This window comes from Schistocerca nitens, chromosome 3 (assembly GCF_023898315.1).
Source record: "Schistocerca nitens isolate TAMUIC-IGC-003100 chromosome 3, iqSchNite1.1, whole genome shotgun sequence".
Taxonomy (NCBI): Eukaryota; Metazoa; Arthropoda; class Insecta; order Orthoptera; family Acrididae; genus Schistocerca; species Schistocerca nitens.
The window spans coordinates 641,624,388-641,645,266 of NC_064616.1; the positions used below are offsets into that span (position 1 = coordinate 641,624,388).

Genomic DNA, 20,879 nt, shown 5'->3' on the forward strand with positions numbered 1-20,879 from the left:
AGGAGAACCGCACCGGAAATGACCGCGGAGAAGCCCTCGGACGTTGGCGCGCCAGGTACATATAGTCTGCGGCCGCGAGCTCGCCTCCAGTTCACCACCGGCAATGGAGGGTGAAGCTTTGACAAAGCCAGCCACTCGTGCTGGCGAAACGTCAGAAAAATCATTAGATGAACGTCGGCCGAAGAACCCGAGACAGAAGCCAATAGGCAGTTTGTCAACAAGTGGCCAAGAAAGCCTTAACAATTTTGAGTTACTGAATGACTTTCTAAGACTTGTTTTGCATACAGATTAGTTTGTTGAGTCACATATTCTAAAATTTCATCATTTACAAAATATTTGAAGAAATCGTATGGTGTCTTGCCTTTGAGAGTTAGTGCAACAGAAGCATTTACACCAGAACTGGAATGAAAAATGTAAATTTTTTCATATTTTTACCCGTAACTGGCCCCCAGACAATCTCATTAGAATTTTTTCTGTGTGTGTCATCTTCATCTTCAGAACTTTCTGATATTACACTTACTTCAATTGAACCTGAATCATCTGCAGTAGTTATGTCACTAATATGGTTAGAGGTGCCTTGTTGCCTGGTTTTTACAGCTGTGAAGTCTGTTTCTTTGACAGAATGTGGACATAAAACTCTTCTTCCTACCTTCACTGATGTGATTCCATCATCAGAACTTCCGGTTTCACTTCTGGTCTCCTCTGGTAAAAATTCGCCTGAGCTATCACCAAATAAAGACACAGAATCTTCATCACTTATGTCAATAACTTCATCTAAAAGCTGCTGTACATGCCTTTGTTCATCTTCATAACTTCCACATGATATTTTCTTCTGCCACAATATTACTTTGTTATGGAGGAAACAACACTGAATGAAGACTGTAGCAACAATGCAGGAAAGCAATAATGGAACTGCATATAAATAATGCCGTGGAATGAAAAACTGACGGGAGTACAAACCTAAAATTATTAGCGACATAGCAAATGACGCACGTGGTACCTTTACTCTGGAGCCATGTGAATCATATGTAACTTACACAAAAAATTAAAAAAGATATTAAAATGCCATATTTTCACTTTATTTGCAGTTAACAAGTTTGCTTGGAGCAAACTAAAGCCGGATATTGAAAAAAAGTAAATAGCCCCAAGGGGTCGCTAACCCAACTATACCATGGCAGTCAATGTGTTAAGTGATTTGAGCTACTTCATTACACTGAGGATGTCTACTTTTAAGTTACTCATATGGAGAGTCATTCTTGATTCAAATTCTGGAAGATTTATTTAATTTTCTCTGGTGAAGAAATTTCAGAAAACAATGTAAAGTAACTCTGGTTTATTGGAACTATCATCAGTAATACTACCATTGTTACTGGACGTTGGAGGTATTGATTGCATCTTCACAGTGATGTAGTTTATGTGCAGCCAGACTCTCTTTGTGTTTTCTACCAGATTTTGAGGTAGAGTTTTGTTGTGGACTCTATTAAAACCATCTTGCATGGAAGATCATTCTCAATTTCAAGCTCTTGTTAAACTTTGCCGTTCTTGGACAGTTTGTATTCTTTTAAATTTTGCATGCTTTTCTCCTAGCTTCTGCAACAATCTTCAGACTGTTTTTTGTATGATGGGTGATCAATACCATCTCTTATTAATTTATTTGTTATATCTCTCTCAAGTGTTATCAATTCTATTTCTTTGAATTCAAACCACATCTGGTATAAGCTGATATAATTAGTTTAGAAGGTGGGGAGACTGTCTCTTCAGAAAGCATCAAGAGAATTTTAAATAGATATATTTTGTGTTTATTTTTGGTGTGCTTGGATATTATGGTGTTCAATCTTGCTACAGTGACTTTGTGGTCGTGAACCCTTTATCCATTATGATACTCACTATTTGCTCAATATTTATTTGTTACTGAGAGGGCAAGTATGTTTTTGCATACATTTACAATTTGAATGGAGTTCTGAACTAATTGTTGAAAATAATTTTCCAAGAAAGCATGCAGTACAATTTTGGATGACATTTTATTCCTTCCACTGAATTTAGACTTGTATTTTTGCAAACATATTGAGGGTATATTGAAGTCACTACTAACTATAATTGTATGAGTGGGATACCTATTTGAAATGAGACTCCGGTTTTCTTTGAATGGTTCAGGATCTGAATCGTCTGGGTTGGGTGGTTGGTAAAAGGAACCAATTATTACTTTATTGCAGTTGTCAAGTATAATCTCTATCAATACTAACTCACATGGAGCTATCTACTTCAAATTCATTACAAAGTAAACTACTTCTGGCAGCAATAAACACTCTATCACCAACTGTATTTAATCTATACTTTGTGTGTGTGTGTGTGTGTGTGTGTGTGTGTGTGTGTGTGTGCGTGTGTGTGTGTTTGTGTGTGTGTGTGTGAGAGAGAGAGAGAGAGAGAGAGAGAGTTCCTAAGGGACCAAACTGCTGAGATCATCGGTACCTAGACTTACACACTACTTAAACTAACTTATGCTAAGAACAACACACACACACCCATGCCTGAGGGAGGACTTGAACCTCCGGTGGGAGGGGCCACGCAGTCCGTGACATGGCACCTCAAACTGTTCGGTCACTCCGTGTGGCAATCTATACTTTCTGAACTTGGTTAGGTCCCTTGCAAATATTTCAGCTGAATGTTTCTCCATCTTTAGCCAGCTTTCTGTACCCATAAAAATTTGAAGTTCAGCACTTTTTGTTAGCAGTTGGAGCCCTGGATCCTTCCCAACACAACTGTGACAGTTTACAACTACAATACCAATCTTTGGACCATTTTAAAATCTTATCAAGATTTTATTGAATATTTTTGCAGATTTTTTTCAGTAAGTATAGGTAACTGCATTGTCTGCAAAATATCTGAGGTTAGTATTAAGGTTGTCTGGCAGGTCAATACAATGTTAATTGCAGGGTTCACAACAAACTCCCGTAGGGTACACCCAATGCACTTCTACATCTGTTGACCTCCATCCATTCAAGATAGCACATAGCATCTGTCTTACCAAGGAATCCTCAGTTCAGTCACAAATTTCATTTCATACATCATATCATCATACTTTCAGTAACAAGCTTTGATGTAGTACTGAGTCAAATGCTTTTAGGAAGTCAAGAAATACTTCATACATCTGATCCATGACTTTCGGGGTTCATGTGAGAAAAGCAATTGTTGGGTTTTACATTTCAAATATTTCTGGAACCGATTCTGGTTGGCATAATTAAGGTCATTTTGTTTGTTATATCAGTATGTTCCATCATGTACTATGTTCTAAGTTTCTACAATTTATGCATTTCAGTGACATTGGACAGTAGCTTTGTAGATCACTTCTGCTACTCTTATTTTATATGTATGTTTCCTCTGCTTTCTTCTGACCATTGGCTCTAGGTTTTTATTTCTATTTTTTTTTTCATTCTAGGGATACTACACTTAAAATAGGAGCTAACTTGGGCATAAATTTTGTACAAAACCTGACAGGGAATCTGTCAGACTCTGCAGTCTTGGTTAATTTGCCCAGCTTCAGCTGTTTTTCAGTGCTGCTGACACTAATACTTGTAATGCTCACTTTGCAGTGGTGCAAGAATTAAATTGAGGAAGTATTCCTGAATCCTTAGTTGTAAAGGAACATTCGAAAATGGAGTTCAGCATTTGTGCTCTGCATAATTAATCTCACTTTCAGCCCCTGTGTAGCCCTTGAGTGCCTGGTCGCTAGCTTTGGTGTCACTGACAGCCTTTCATATAAGTGTAATTTCTTTTGGTTTTGTGAGAGGTCTTTCAAAAAGATGCTGATGTGGTTTTCAAACACATTGTCCTTCTGACATCCAAGTTAGTGACATTCAGCCTTTCTCTCTCTGTCTCAATATGCTTTGTCTTACACTTATTGTGGAATATTCACTATGTCTTTAGCAGTTTGTTTACACACACTGTACACTATGGAGAGACCCTCCTATCATGAACTGTTCTTCTAGGTACATATCTATCCAGTGATTCATCAGTTATTCATCTTGCTGAGTGCAATAAACCAGTATGTTCTTATAGCCATTCTGCTTGTTTTCTTGGTCTTTCATCCCTACCTTTGACATGCAAACTTTAAACCATAAACATTCCCTCTGATGTAACATCTGAGCAATAATTAACTTTAATTATGAATCAGTAACTTGAAAATAGTAAATTATGTCCACAACACTGAAAACAACAACTCAGTGTCCTGCTGAACATGCCAAGAAAAATAACACAGTTAAGGGCATCCTCTGGTAGACTGTTTAACTGCTCAAAACAGTGTTACTGAAGGTTTTAAAAATATTAGCAGATGTAAAATGTTGGTTTGTGGTAACAAGAGAGTCTGATTCCATTCCATCTATATATATTTGTTTATCTTGTAGAGGATGTTTCCAGCCCACAATCTCACTACATTTTCATATTTTACAAAGATGATATTTCACTGTGAATACAGTGAATATTTAAACTTGAGTACTCACTGTCATCCAACATTTCAAATGATGTTTTGGTAATATGATGCTCAGTAAATAATTCTGCAATTTTGCATCCAGAAAATGGAAAATTTATATTTTGTGTCTGATAAATTTTATGGTGCATTAACATATCAAAGTGTTTCCGGAACTCTGGTTATACATTTTGCATTGAATAAGACCTTCCTTAACTATCCGTAGCAAAGACATATTGTACAAACTACCCCAAAAACAAAAAGGAATTTTAGTCATAAGTAAAAGCTGTCAGTAGCACAAAAAGTAATGTTAATTTCTTAATGACATAGGAACTGAAACAGCAGACAGTAGCAAAACAAAAAAAGGAAGTAATGAATAGTGACTCCAAATGTTCCCTCACAGTAGAAATTCAAGAAATATGGCCACAATTCACTTTTCATACAACTCCAAAGATCTGAGATGTAGTAATTGATTTTTAATGATTTTGAAAAGTCTCTAAAATAACTAAAATACAGCAAGGGTACATGGTCTAATAGAGTTCATGTCATATTCTATACTGAATTTTCAATGGAGAAGGACACCCATCTACAGAAATTACCCATAGAGATTGTCTACAGAAGCACCATCCCATATCACTCACCTCCACCTGTAGCAAAATTCCAGAACATGTTGAGAATTCAAATTCAATAATCTCCATAGAACAACATGATCACCTCCATGGAAACCAACATGAGTTCTGGTAACACTGATAATGGAAAACAAACTCATGCTCTTCAGACATAATTTCACTAGATCCATGGATAAAGGTAACAGGGTGAATGTTTCTAGATTTTTGATAAGTTTTTGCTCGAGTACCACATCATTTGGACTGAAAGTAAATCAAAGAAAGATGAAAGTAATGAAAAGTAGCAGAAATGAGAACAGCAAGAAACTTAACATCAGGATCAGTGATCACAAAGTAGATGGCGATAAGAAGTTCTGCTACCTAGTCTGTAAAAAAACCCATGAGCAAAGAGAACATAAGAACCAGACTAGCACTGGAAAAAGGGCATTCCTGGCCAAGAAATGTTAATGAGTACCAAACACAGACCATAATTTGTGGGAAAAATTCCTGCGAATGTATGTTTGGAGCACAGCATTGTATGATAGTGAAACAAGGACTGTGGGAAAACCAGACCAGAACAGAAGAGAAGTAAAGCATTTGCAGAGGAATGTTGAAAATTTGGTGGACTGATAAGGTAAGAAATGAGGAGGTTCTACTCAGAATCAGTGAGGTAAGGAATATATTCAAATCACTGAAGAGAAGAAGGAAGAGCGTGGTAGGACATCTGCTAAGATATCACAGAATAACTTTCACAGTATTCGAGAGAGCTGTAGAGGGTAAAAACTGTAGAGGAAGACAGAGACTGGGGTACATTCAGAAAATAATCAAGGATGTAGGTTGTAAGTGCTACTCTGACATGAAAAGACTGGCACAGGTGAGGAATTCGTGTTGGGCCGCATGAATGCTGCCGGAAGGCTGATGACTCAAAAAAACTGCTCCATTATGACTACTATAGAGAATACTTTTTTTTTTCAACATATGACCAGGTTTGCAATGAGAATGTAAACTTCTGAACAGATAGAATGCAGCATATTATCTGCAGCATGCATCATCTGCACACACACACACACACACACACACACACACACACATACAGAGAAATAATTTTGGACTTGCCGAAAGAAGTGCAGTAAGGCCATTACTATTTAGCAAATATCTTAAAAATTTAGCAGAAAGAAACATTTGCAGCCTCAGAATCTTCACAGGTGATATAGCAATCAATGACTAACTTCTGTCTGATAAAAGATACAGTAATATCCAGGCAGATCCAGACAATAAATTAGTCTAGTTCTAAGAAGGCAAGTAACTCCTTCTGCAAATAAAATGTAAAGTTGTGTACCTGATTAAAATTAAATATGTTGCAGCAACTGCCTACAGGCTTAATGAATGACAACTGATGTCAATGAAGTCATGTAAATACCTGAGTATAATAATCTGTGAGAATATGAAGTGGAATGATCTGAAAGGCTCAGTTGGAGGTAAAGCAAATGACAGGCTTTGATTCATTATTAGGATACAGTGAAACTGTTTTTAGTTTCCTTATGAAAGGGATTCCTTGCCTATGTTGGAATATTTCATAGGTTTCTGGGGTCTATATCACATTGGACAAATGGAGGCACGGTCTCGGTCTTCTTTGCCACACACATGAGAGTATAATGCAAACATGTCCACTGGTAGGCACTAAAGTAAATATGAATAATATCTTACAAAAACTTCCTTACAAATTTCAATAACAATAGTTTTGGATGGAATTTGTTAATGTTTTGCAGCCTCCTGCATATTGTTCTCGTCGAGACTATGAAAAAACTCACACTCATAACAGATTGCATAGAGACACATGAGTAAATGACTCTATGCTCAATTCATGAATGTTATGGAAAGAAATTGTTGTGGACATTTGTCGCACATTTTGTACAGATTATAGCTGAGCAATGCAGCCTGTGATTATAGCACTGGTCTTGTTTTCAGGAGTATTGTGGTTCAAATCCATGTCCAGTCATCCAAATGTAGGTTTTCTATGCTTTCTCAAAATCACTTAAAGCAAATGTTGTGACGATACCTTTGAATAGGTCACAGTCCATTGTTGTTCACCTGTTTCATATTTGAGCTTGTTCAGTTGCAAATGGGACATTACAAGTACTCTTCCTTCCTTCATTTATTGTAGATGGTTGTTAAGACAAAATATGAATCAAATCTATCCAACAACAGTAATCATTGACTGTGAATAACTGCAATTTATGGAATTTCAGCTGTAGAGATAATGCTACCTTAGATGGAATTTATCAGTAACAGTTCTTGTACTACAAGAGAAGACTAGAAGGTTTGTATCATACTAGAGTAACAACTGAGACACTGAAGAGATTAAGTATGTGTCTGTACAAATGGAATCCTGCATGTTGCCATTCTTCCTTCTAACTCAGTTTTTGATGGGACAGGCATCTTACACATTAGTTCTGAAAATGCAAGTGCGTGTTGCAATTATGGTTACAGACACTAAAATGAATCTGAGCAGTAACACAGCAAGTAGATAGCAACAAAAATGGCTTATATATTTTTAAGTACCACTGAAGATACTACACACAGCTGTGTGCATTACAGCAATGAAGACTGAAGAGCTATGATAAGAATCTAAAAGTTGTTCAACAACACATAGTTAGGAGATTGATAACAATGGCTGAATGAATCACACATGGCCTTGGTAATGTAACCACACTCAGATGGACTGTAAGTGTTTTAAAGAAATTAAAGGAAACCCAAATTGGTTCATTTCTTCACAAATACAAGCCTGGTTGTTATCCCTCTAGTATGATGCCTAGTCACTATGCTAATCAAGGGTAAAATGAAGGAGAAGAACAGTTAGATATTCTGTTACAAAACTACAACATATGAGACCTACTGAAAAAGAAGAGCAGTATTATTTATGTATAGTATCTGTGATGAGAAATGCACTTCATGAAATTACTTTAAAAAAGCACATTTTAATGTTGTTTTGAGCAGATGTTAAGTCAGTTGGAGAAGCTGTATAACAAACAAGAGATAATTAGAATAGATATAGAATGATAGTGTAAAGAGAAGGTAAGATAACAGAATTTGAGAGTGTGGTAAGACACAAAGAATGATAAATTAATAAAATGCACCAATGAAACTTCCAGTTCAGTGTTATGGAAGTCAGTCGTGCAATCAATTGGTCAGAGAATAAACCATACTCAAAAATAGCCTACAGTTTCGGAAAGAAATGAATGAAGTGAGTAATAGTTGAGAAAGGGGCCAACAAATGAATAAAAATGCTTCAAGAAGGTAAGAGTAGGCAGTAGAAATGGACAAAGTTAAAAAAGATCTTAGCAGTTTCAAGAAAAAACACAGAGATCCTGAAGATTTGCTTTGTATGTAATTATGTAATACAGTTTCATTCAGTGGTACATCATAAGATGAATTACTTTACATTTTCTTTAAATCAGCCATTTTGAAGGTAACACTGCAGAGAGATTTAGCCCTCATCCCTTTCATCTATTTACTGATTTTATTTTATTTTATTTTATGGTGCTGTCAGTCAGTGTTTTACTTGTGCAATAGACATTGGGCAAGTCCTCAAATACTACAAACATTCTTAAACTAAAACATAATGAAATCCTTGAAAGGACAGTAAACAGCCATTTTATAAAACTGATAAAAAAGGACACATAAGCAGCAGAAATGGATTCTTTTTCAGGTGATGCATGAAATCACATTATTTATACCAGTACAACTAATGGGAGAGAAGAACTACATTTGAATGCATTGAGAATGTTCTCTGTCCCACTGAAAATTAACCTCTGTACTGTGAAAGTTGTTTTTATCAAACATTTTTTGATATATGTTCTCCTTTTATTTGTGCATTTTGTGTCCAGTGATCCATGTCATGAATATTTCACAAGATATGGAATGTGTGATATTCCTGCCAATTTATGGTTTATTGAGTGATAAAGATGCACACTAAGAATTATATTCACTTACTATTCAGAAATAGCACAGTAAAGAACATAATCTTAAAATTTATCCTTAGCAGCAGGAAGATAGTGGGAGCTTAGATGTAAGAAAACTGAGAATAATTGTGACTGTGTTAATAATGAAGTGAATGTCTTATATGAAAACAAAAACCAGAATGAGGCAAAACGTATAATGAGTTGTTCAATGAAATAATAGATTTGTATTAAAAAATAGTAGATGAATTGTATAAAACAACAATGATGGCAACAGCCAGTGACTGACTACCAATCCAGATTTACTGATTAGAAAAAACAAAGCTCAAGGTGAGAGAAGCACTCCACTTATAGACTGTCTACCATCCTATAGGACTATAAAGGCCATTTTAACTACAGGGAGAAAGTATAGATCAGCTAGCCTGCAATTGCATTCATTAGTTTGTGATAAAGGTAATTATGAAGAATTAGGTATGTGATGATATAGTGCAAGAAATAATGCACATGTAATAAAAAAAACTTGTAGAAAATTCTGATGTCTGTTGTAACCTGATGAGACATTATTCCTTACAAGTTTAGTAAAGGAAAGAGGAAAAGAGAACATTCTGGCTTCTGTGACAGAATTAAAGAGTTATTTATTTGAAAGATAATATTACACACTAAACTTCCTTTTAAAAAAATCTGTTACAAGACATACAAAAACCTGTTACAACAAATATACCATATATCTACTCCCTGCTTGTAAAAACTTATAATTCTGTTGTCTTACTAAGTGCAATGATAATTGTATCATATAGGCCTGTGTTTAATCACTTATGCATGTATAAAATGGATCTGCTCTGTTTGTGTGAAACTTGTAAAAAGTTCCTATGACATTTCCAATAGCTATCAGGTTCTGGCTCCATGCAAAAAATACAGTAAATAAATAAATAAGTGCATTTCAAGCCTTCTCACTATTTACATAGCATGTCTATCAATTTTTTACCTGTATACAGTTTTTCTCTGTCTCCTTTATCATTTAAACCTAAAACCTCTAAGTTTTGAACTTCAGTGCCCAGTTTTCCTTACAGCTGTTACATGCCAACATCAGGAAAGTGATTGATGCCACTGATTGCAAACAATGTTTCTTAAAAAACATTTTCAAGCTAAAATTACCTACTCTTTGGTACACAAAGAATTTTTTTGCAGAAATATGGAATTTAAGTGGCACTGGTTGAATAAAAACTACAATAACCATAAAGAGATGGTGGGTTCAACCCAGGAAATTTTTCTTCAGAATTTGATCATTAAGTAAACAAGTATGCTGGCAATTTGTTACCGTATTTTATGAAGTTTGGTGCAGGAAATGGCTTAAAAAATACTTTTTTCTCCTCTCTCTGTGTAGCCTTCACTTTTTCCTATTTGTCCAGCCTTTCTTTTTCTCTATCACACCCATCACCCTCCTTTAATCTATGATTACTGTAGCTACTATATCAGTGAGGGGGATACTTTACAATTTGTGAAAGTTAATTTTCATTTCTGAATGATTTTTTTGCTCCATTTGATATGTGTAATAGCAGTGCTGTGGCTGGTTGTTCAGAAAGTACTTATCTATGTTTACAGTATTGTCTGCTGAAAGAAGAGGATCACCAGAGTTTGTTCTACCTCTCCCAATTCGCAAGACACGGGCTGGCTTGCAGTTCACCTGTGCTGCTCCTACATTGGGCACAGATGCTCGAGATGTTTGGGTATGCAATAGTGATGGGTATGTTGGCCAAGTGTGTGTCCTAAGCCTCAGCCCAGAACCTACAGTAGTATCCTGTAATGGTGTCTGCAACGCACGCATACTTTGTATAGCTTCAGTTCCTGCTGTTGACTCAGGGTAAGTAAACAGTTTTTATTGCTGAAAGTATGATTTCAAACTTTACAAAGTAGAGCACCTCTCATTCATTGAAAATCCGTAAAATGGGACTCTTATACAATGTTGTGTGGACTGCTATTAAAAAATAAAATAAATAAAAAGTACAGTACTCAGCAACATTTTAGCATTGCCAGAATTACAGCCACATATACAAACACATCAAAATTTTGGTTTATAATGAGTGTTGTTCTTCTTTATACATATTAAAATAAAAATACTCTCATTAACCTACAACTGTCTATATATTTCTCTAAGTAAAAATTTGTCATTAGAAATATCAGCATAATACTAATGGGTACTGACAGTTTTCTCAAAGTAGAGTCTCAAGAAAGGAAGTCTAGTTTTTTACTTACTATAATATGAAATAAGTTTTGATACTATGACTTTCAGATGTTGTTGTTGCTGTGTGGCATTAAATAATGTCATTCCCACAGATAAAACACATCATTTAAAGTCAGGTGACATAAAAAGAAGGCAGTGGTGTGTTATTCTGTATTTGTATGATTTTCTTTTGATTTTAGCCAAACTTTTTTGTATGACTCAAGAAATGTCATAATTTGAAAGTGAAGTTAGCATGCCAGTTATGCACATAATTTTTAAACTAAAATAAATGATTCCTCAAAGAATGGTAGACTGAGAGTAAAAGATAGAACTCTGACAGACCAAAATCAGTGCATATATGTATGTGACTGAATTTGTAAAAGTCTGTCAGCTGCAATCTTGGATAAATGATATTGTATTTGTTGTCATCTCATAACGTACATATTACAGATCATCTGATCATATTGTACAGGAGACACATCAAATTTTGGCTCATGGTATACATAGTTACATAATTTTTTGTAACAATAATTTCACTAGCTGATGTTTATGTTGAACACACTATTAAACTGTTTGTCTCATGATGTACAGTACTTCATGTCTAAATTTTCAGACATTAATTTATAGATACAGTGTTATACACAAAACTATGATGTCAAATACTCACACTGTTCAAATGATCATCTCATCATTCATAAATTCCTCATCTGAATAGCGGCATTTTTCAACCAGGAGATCATATAATTTTTGCTTCAGTGAACCTATTTCAATGCTCAGTACATCTCTACCTGTGAGTTTATTGTGGAATTTCATTCTCATACAATTGGGTGTCTCTTGGTAGAGTTTTAGGCAATGTGTTGGAAGCACAAAATTTTCTTTATGTCTAGTGTTGTATGTCTGTTTTGAATGGTTTTCCAGCATTACCTGAGGACTGATTTGTATAAAGATGATAATATCAAATGCGCACAGTTTAATGCTAGATAATAGTTCTACAATATTGAAGAATGCGTGACAGTATGTTCTTGGATAGGCAGCATACATTTTTCTAATGATTCTTCTCTGAAGTAGAAGGATTCATGACATGTGACTTGAATTCCCCCAAAAATTAAACCATATCTAATTATGGCTTAAAAGTAACTGTGGTATACCACCTTCCCACTGTTTTTGTTTGCTACACCAGATAGCATGTCCATTCCAAAAGCAAGGTTGTTTAGTAGGCAAATAATCTGTATGTGCTTGCCCGCTTAGATTTTTGTTGTAGTTTAGTCACAGGAATTTGATGGACTGAGCTTCTTCCATAACTTGATTTTGATGTATGATACTGATGTCACTGATTTTTGATTGTTTGGTTTCAAACTGAGTAAGCAGGGTCTTTGAAACATTAAGTTTAAGAATGTACTTGATCCCATCCTGCAGAGTATTTTAAAGGACAAAACAGCATTTTTTACATCTTTGGTTGAGACTTTACTAAATGCCACAAGGGGTCACTATTCTGGCCCAGGCTAAAGAGATGTATACTGTTTTGATCAGTAACCAGATCACCATTAGATTTTTTTTCCCCATCTATGAAAAATTTATTGAAGCATTGAGATATCTGAACAGGATTCAAAATAGTGTTGTTGTTTTGTTTAATTTTTGAAATTTCCTGGTGGCTAACTGCTGCGCCTAACTCTTCCACAAAAGCTACTTCCTACATTGAAATGTTCCAGTTTATTTAAAATTCTTATAGAGTCACTAGTTAACCAATGATAATTGAAACAGCGCTGCCTTAGGCTTATTATTATGTCCTAAAATGAACTTATTATTTGACATTCTTTTGGCAGTTTTGACAACACCTTTAAATACAAATTTGTAATTTTTCACATAGTTAATAAAGCCAGGATTGTTATTGTATTTCAAGTCTTTATGTAGCTGTCATTTTGTAACACTGGATATTTTTAATCCTGGAGTAATCCAATTTAGTTTAATTTTTGCTTTCTGGTATCAGATCCTTGGTGGGAGTGATTCATTGAACACCACTAAAAAACTTCTTAAAAATTTGTCTGAGTTCTCAGGGTTTGACACACTATTATCTGTGGGCCATTTTACTGCATCTAACTTGTCATGGAATAGGTTCAAATTATTTTAACAAAAGTTTCTTTCCATAAAACCTTTCTTAACATTTGGTTTAGTTATTCATGGCAACTGAATAAACAATGCAAAATGGTCAGAAATTCCTAAGTCCAGGTAGAACTTGTTTTTGCAGTCAAACATGTTATTTGCTAAGATATTGTCTATAAAAGTAGCTGAATGAACATTTTCTATAATGAATTCTCAAAACTTTAGTTTAAAACCATAGTTCTGATATAATCAATAACCTGTTTTGAGCCATAGCCGTTACTTACCACATATACTTTAAAATCAGCTACAGTGACAATATTTTCGTTCCTTTCTTTCTTAAGTTTATCAAGAAGACATTGAAGTTTGTACAAGAAAGTTTTAGTTGTTATATGTCTTGGAATTCTATAAATTGATATGAAAACTGTGTTCATCTCTTTTTAGTTCAGCACAACAGCTTTCCAAAGAACATTTCTCATTTAAGCCACCAAAATCTGTCTTTATTTCATATGTTAGGCAGGTATCAAGAAGTATGCGTGATCCTCCATGGGATTTCTCTTTTCTACAAAAGCTGCTTGATATCTTGAAATGTTCCAGTTTTTAAAAAAAAATTGTTATAGAACAACTAGTGAACCAATGCTCATTTAAATATCAACTATGATATTTTTGCTGTCACTGAGGATAGTTTGCAATTTTTCAATTTTGGTTCTACCTGCCTTCAAACCATTTATATATAAATGCAGTAAGTAACTTTTTTCACTGTTTTGTATCTGTCTTTGCACAAATTCTTGTATATTTCATACCTCAGTGTTCTCTTCATATCAGTCTCTACTACAGAATCCTTCAGATGGCATGGTGGTGATATTCTTCTCTTGTTAAGAGAACGAGTGGCTGCTCTTACTGCTGCCAGTTTTGACATTGCATTTTCTGTTGTTGGTGTTGCTTCTTCCCTTGTTGCCTGTGTTTCTGATGATAATGACTCTGATTCTGGGGTAGCTGCTGCCACTGGTAAATGTGGTTAAGCTGCTGTTACCATTGGTGGTTGTGGTTCTGCTGTTGATTGGCATGATGATGTTGCTTTTCCTATTGTTGCTGCTGCTGCTTCTGATGATAATAGTTTGTTTCAGCTGATGCTGATTTAGCTGCCACTGTCGATGTTTTTGCTGAAGTAGCTGATGTCAGTGGTTTTGCTGTTGTAGTTGGTGATGGCTCCTGTGCTATTGTTTGTGTTTGGCATGCTACAGTTGATTCTTCTGTTTTAGACATTTTATGTCTTTTTCTGCTAGCTGCAGGCAACATTTCCAGAATTTTATAATTGAGAGGTTTCTTACCCTTTATATTTAGGTGAAATCCATGCCTTGTAAACAATCTTTCTGCAGTTAATCAACAGGTAGAAACTGAGTGTTTTGATACATTTTGCAGATTTCCTCAAACTATTTGTTGCCCTTAATAATTTCTTTATTTACACATGAGTCATTTATAAGGTAATATCTATGAGGTATCCCAATGACAATCATATTTCTGTACATATTAAGAGTCCAATACTACCTTCAGGTTTTGGTAAGCACTAGACAAATCATTCCTACAAACATCATTAGCACCACCTAGTATTACTATATATTCATTTGCATTGATGAAGTTCCAGCTTTTGTGTTTTCCAACTTAGGTGCTCCTGATTTCACGTAACTACAACCATTTACACCATTAGTTTCCATAATATTTTCACTAGGCCATGTCCATGGCTATCAGAGAGTATGTTTACAAAAGATGTCTTTCCTGTCTTTCTTGTCAAATTTCTACATGTGTTTCTGTTTGTAATTTCATTTGCACTTGTGTCTGTCTCAAGGACACTGCAATGGTTACCTATGACAGTGTATTAAAAGGTTGAAATGTAGTCTCTGAAAGAATAATTCCTTCTTTACGAGGTTGTGGCATTTTTTGTTGTTCTGTTTATGGATTTCATAAAAGTAACAAAAAATACACTCCTGGAAATTGAAATAAGAACACCGTGAATTCATTGTCCCAGGAAGGGGAAACTTTTTTGACACATTCCTGGGGTCAGATACATCACATGATCACACTGACAGAACCACAGGCACATAGACACAGGCAACAGAGCATGCACAATGTCGGCACTAGTACAGTGTATATCCACCTTTCGCAGCAATGCAGGCTGCTATTCTCCCATGGAGACGATCGTAGAGATGCTGGATGTAGTCCTGTGGAACGGCTTGCCATGCCATTTCCACCTGTCGCCTCAGTTGGACCAGCGTTCGTGCTGGACGTGCAGACCGCGTGAGACGACGCTTCATCCAGTCCCAAACATGCTCAATGGGGGACAGATCCGGAGATCTTGCTGGCCAGGGTAGTTGACTTACACCTTCTAGAGCACGTTGGGTGGCACGGGATACATGCGGACGTGCATTGTCCTGTTGGAACAGCAAGTTCCCTTGCCGGTCTAGGAATGGTAGAACGATGGGTTCGATGACGGTTTGGATGTACCGTGCACTATTCAGTGTCCCCTCAACGATCACCAGTGGTGTACGGCTAGTGAAGGAGATCGCTCCCCACGCCATGATGCCGGGTGTTGGCCCTGTGTGCCTCGGTCGTATGCAGTCCTGATTGTGGCGCTCACCTGCACGGCGCCAAACACGCATACGACCATCATTGGCACCAAGGCAGAAGCGACTCTCATCGCTGAAGACGACACGTCTCCATTCGTCCCTCCATTCACGCCTGTCGCGACACCACTGGAGGCGGGCTGCACGATGTTGGGGCGTGAGCGGAAGACGGCCTAACGGTGTGCGGGACCGTAGCCCAGCTTCATGGAGACGGTTGCGAATGGTCCTCGCCGATACCCCAGGAGCAACAGTGTCCCTAATTTGCTGGGAAGTGGCGGTGCGGTCCCCTACGGCACTGCGTAGGATCCTACGGTCTTGGTGTGCATCCGTGCGTCGTTGCGGTCCGGTCCCAGGTCGACGGGCACGTGCACCTTCCGCCGACCACTGGCGACAACATCGATGTACTGTGGAGACCTCACGCCCCACGTGTTGAGCAATTCGGCGGTACGTCCACCCGGCCTCCCGCATGCCCACTATACGCCCTCGCTCAAAGTCCGTCAACTGCACATACGGTTCACGTCCACGCTGTCGCGGCATGCTACCAGTGTTAAAGACTGCGATGGAGCTCCGTATGCCACGGCAAACTGGCTGACAATGACGGCGGCGGTGCACAAATGCTGCGCAGCTAGCGCCATTCGACGGCCAACACCGCGGTTCCTGGTGTGTCCGCTGTGCCGTGCGTGTGATCATTGCTTGTACAGCCCTCTCGCAGTGTCCGGAGCAAGTATGGTGGGTCTGACACACCGGAGTCAATGTGTTCTTTTTTCCATTTCCAGGAGTGTATGAAGCATTATCTAATTGATGTCATACGAGAATGACCACTCTAACGAAAACCGAATTTTCTTTCAAAATATAATCTATACTCATATTCATTTTCTTAAATTGCCTATGGGAAGGATGTGTTTGTAACAGTTTGCCAGAGCAATTAACCCAAATTCTTAGATCCAGGTGTAATTTGGTACCACAGGACTATAATTTTGTAGATAAAATTTGAGATAATAAACATTCTACTGACACCACTTTTTCCAACTATAACTGATGTTATGAGATCACGTATGAGCCCAGTACATTTTTCCCCAGAAACAGTTGCTTTAATTTATGTTATTTATCAAAGCATAATGTGTAGATAAGATGCTGAACAGTCTCAGAAATAAGTAAGACGTATCAGTTCTACATAAATATTATTGCAGTTTAAGGAATCAGATATTAATTGCACTTTGTTTGGAAGTATCTATTTCTCACATAGTAGACTGTCCAAATTTGGTTGTCACAATGTGTCTTTTTCTTATACAAAACTTACGAGTAACACTTATTAAACAGTGTTAGTGTTGTTGTCTAAGATACAAATTCAGGTAATTAAATACTGTTTTGTGGTGTGTTTCTACTAGCCATATTGCTTAATTGAAATGGAATGATTTATAGTACTGCATCAAACACAAATAATAATAAATATTGCACATAAACATTTCTTCAGGAAAGTGTAATATTTTATTTAAGTGTTCTCACATACATAAAGCAGAATCTGAAGTTTGGTTTACAGATTTTAATTTTTGTTTCCTGCTTCCATTATGTGCAATGTATGAAATTATATCAAGAAATGATATATTAGTTAATGCCTATATTATGAATATGTACATAATTTATGAAAAGTGCTTTCAGTAAATAGCTTCACTTGTTCAGAATCCCGAAAACAAATTTCTTGTTAAGTTTTACAAATTGTATTTTAGTAAGAAAAGCATAATCAGTGATTAATTACCAAGTGAGAATATATATCAATATCATCTGGGCTGCAGAAATGTAAAGAAAGAATTTAATCTCCCTATCATTGTTTTAAATCAAATTTTATGTACTTTTGTATTCATTACATCATATGCGATGAGAAAAATTATTTTGGTCCCTGAATAATTCCATACAGTCGAATTTATCTTGTTTTTGTATATAAAACATCAGTAAATGACATTATAAAGATATTCTTTCTTATGGATTCTGATAGGAAGAAAGATCTGGAAACCCCTTTTAGGATCCTACAATTTGATCTCAGTAATTGACCTTCCAACATGGGTAGTGAGAGACAGTATTATGCTAATTGGTATGTCTTATTTAGTGAAACTCAAAGCAAGAAAATAACTGTTTATCCAGTACCTTACAGTACAAATGCTTCTCAGGGGAAATCAGTTAAAATAATTAATGACTCCAGGACAGATGTTTTTAGGAATACATTACAGGAGATGATATAGGATGATATTTATAATGACCCAAATGCTAAAATAAAATTGTCAATCAATCAATTCCTTTTATTTGTCTGAAGACAGCATTGATGTTGCATAAGACATCATCAAGTACAAGTTATTTCATTGTGGACAACAGGATATAATGTAACATATAACTTACATGAATTTTAATTTATACTAATATAAGTTATTTCTTTGTGGGCAACAGAATATAATGTTACATATTAAACTTACATACATTTCAATTTACACATTTATATTACCCAGTTTATAATATACATAACATAGTTCACATTACAGTTAAATCACTTATAGTATTACATAAAAATTCCTGAACATTATAGAAAGCATTTATTTTTAGCCATGATTCCATCACAACTTTAAATTTATTGTGTGGCAGTTCCTTAATACTTTGTGGTATTTTGTTCAGAAACACCTTGCCAATATGTGAAAATTGTTTGACCTGGATAATCTGGTCCAGGGGACATTTATCAAGTTTCTGTTCCTGGTTTCATAAGTATGGTCATTAGCCCTAGTTTTATATATAAGAGCATTCTCTTTGGCGTAGACAAGAACTCGCAGCATGTACAAGCTGGGAACACTAAGTACTTTGTATTTGGTGAAGTATTCTTTCGGGAAGTTATGTTTTGTAGACCAAAAATGCTCTTACTACTTTCTTCTGCCACAGGAAGACATTCTTAGCCCCAGCAGAGTTCCCCCAGAGTATTATCCCATAGTTCAAATGTGTGTGAAAAAATGCATAGTAGGCCATAGGGAGGAGGTCTTGATTGACACAGATTTTTAATTTTCTTATCAGGTGCACTGCTTTTGATAATTACAAACTTTTTCTGTCTGGGTATTCCAACATAACCTACTGTCAAAATGGATCCCTAACAATGTCACTGACTTTTCCTTGAGTTTGTCAGTATCAATGTTCCTGAGGGAGAAAAGTATGTGTTCTGTTTTATCATCATTTAGCTTTAATCTGTTGTCCCTGAACCATTCACTAGCCCCTTCCATCATTAGTTCATTCATTTGTATCACAACCTTTTCATCTGTATGAGATGTGATGAAACTAGTGTCATCTGCATACATCACTACTTTACATGGCACTATACTTGGCAAGTCGTTTACATATATAACAAACAGGACCTTGTGGGACCTCATACATAACATTCTGAAAATTAGATTTTTTATTTGGATTTATGATCATGCTTTGTTTTCTGTTAGATAAATATGATCTCAAAAATGCCAGTTCATTGACTTTTATTCCATAATGTTCTATTTTGTTTATTAAAATATTATGTGAAACAGTGTCAAAGGTCTTGCTAAGATACAACAGAGTGGCATAGGTATGTTGTCTATCTTCAAAGCCATGTAGAGCAGATAACACAACATTTTGAATGGCCTTAGTTATAGACAGCCCATTTCGAAACCCATTCTGAGCCTTGTTTAAGAGGTTATTACTTTTTTAAAAAAAAAAAAAAAAAAAAAAAAAAAAAAAAAAAAAAAAAAAAAAAAAAAAAAAAAAAGAGTCATTCAGTTGGTTTTTACTATAGTTTCAATATTTTTTATATTATTGGGACTATTGCAATAGGACTATAGTTTTTAGGTGTGTTTCTCTCTCCTTTTTTATGCACAGACAATATGGTGGTTAAGTTCAAGCTGTCTGGAAATATTCCTTTAATGAACATAAGATTTATGAGGAAACTCATAGGATGACACATTGTATTTACAACTTTTTTAAAGATAAAATTGGACAGACCATAGACATCCTCTGTTCTAGAGTTGCTCATTTTGGACACAACATCTTTTATTTCCTTAGGATCAACAGTTTTCCACCGAAAAGTTTCTAAACCAGCATTATATCCATCTTTCCATAAAATGGGCAGTCTATCTGCATTTTTGTGATTATTACTTGCCTTGACTTAATCTGTCATAGAAAATTTTCCAACATTTATGAAGTAATTATTAAGCTCTTCTGCAATTAAGGGAATGGGTAATTTTTCTGTGGTAGTCCTAGATTGTTTTAATTACATTCCATGCTGCTTTGCATTTGTTGCTGGAATTAAGAATGTAATCACCATTGGCCTTTTTTAGCTGCAACAATCTCCTTCCTGTATACCTTTTATAGTTTATCATAAGCATGTTTTGAGTGATTGTTTCTGTGTGATTTTTCATAATACACTCTTAGTAAGATCCTTAATTTATGGAAATAAGGTGTATACCATTTGCTGGAACTTCTGTTCTGCTTCATGGTATGTAACCAACTTGATTTTGTTTTGAGTGGGCAGCACTCATTAAAGATATTTACAACTGTATGTAGGAAGCAATCAAATGCTCCAGTAAATGAGTCAGTTTGAATCACAGTGAAATTCCAGTCTACACTCATAATTCTATGTGTCATATTTACTATGTTTGTACGATTTAGCTGCCTCACTGCCCTATGTTCTTTTGTTTATCTTGACCTTTGCCAAGCCCAGTTAATTTTAGAAATATGCCATCATGGTCAGACAGCATGGGTTTCACAACGTCCAAGACAACATTATTTCTGCAGACATTTGAAATGACATTATCTAGGCATGCATTTTGTCTTGTGGGTTTACTGTTGAGACAGAAGAAATTATATGATCTCAATGTATCTAACAAGAGGCTGGTTTGAGAGTTATGCACATTCACATCT

At 35.9% G+C, this 20,879-nt stretch overlaps 1 protein-coding gene across 1 annotated transcript in view; it reads left to right on the plus strand.

The window, feature by feature from the left end:
- LOC126248595 (rho guanine nucleotide exchange factor 17) overlaps positions 1-20,879 on the plus strand; it is a 650,439-nt gene that overhangs the window by 549,041 nt on the left and 80,519 nt on the right. The window contains exon 11 of the mRNA XM_049949719.1: positions 10,629-10,887. Coding sequence (XP_049805676.1) covers positions 10,629-10,887 — 259 coding nt within the window. The remainder of the gene's footprint in view (positions 1-10,628; positions 10,888-20,879) is intronic.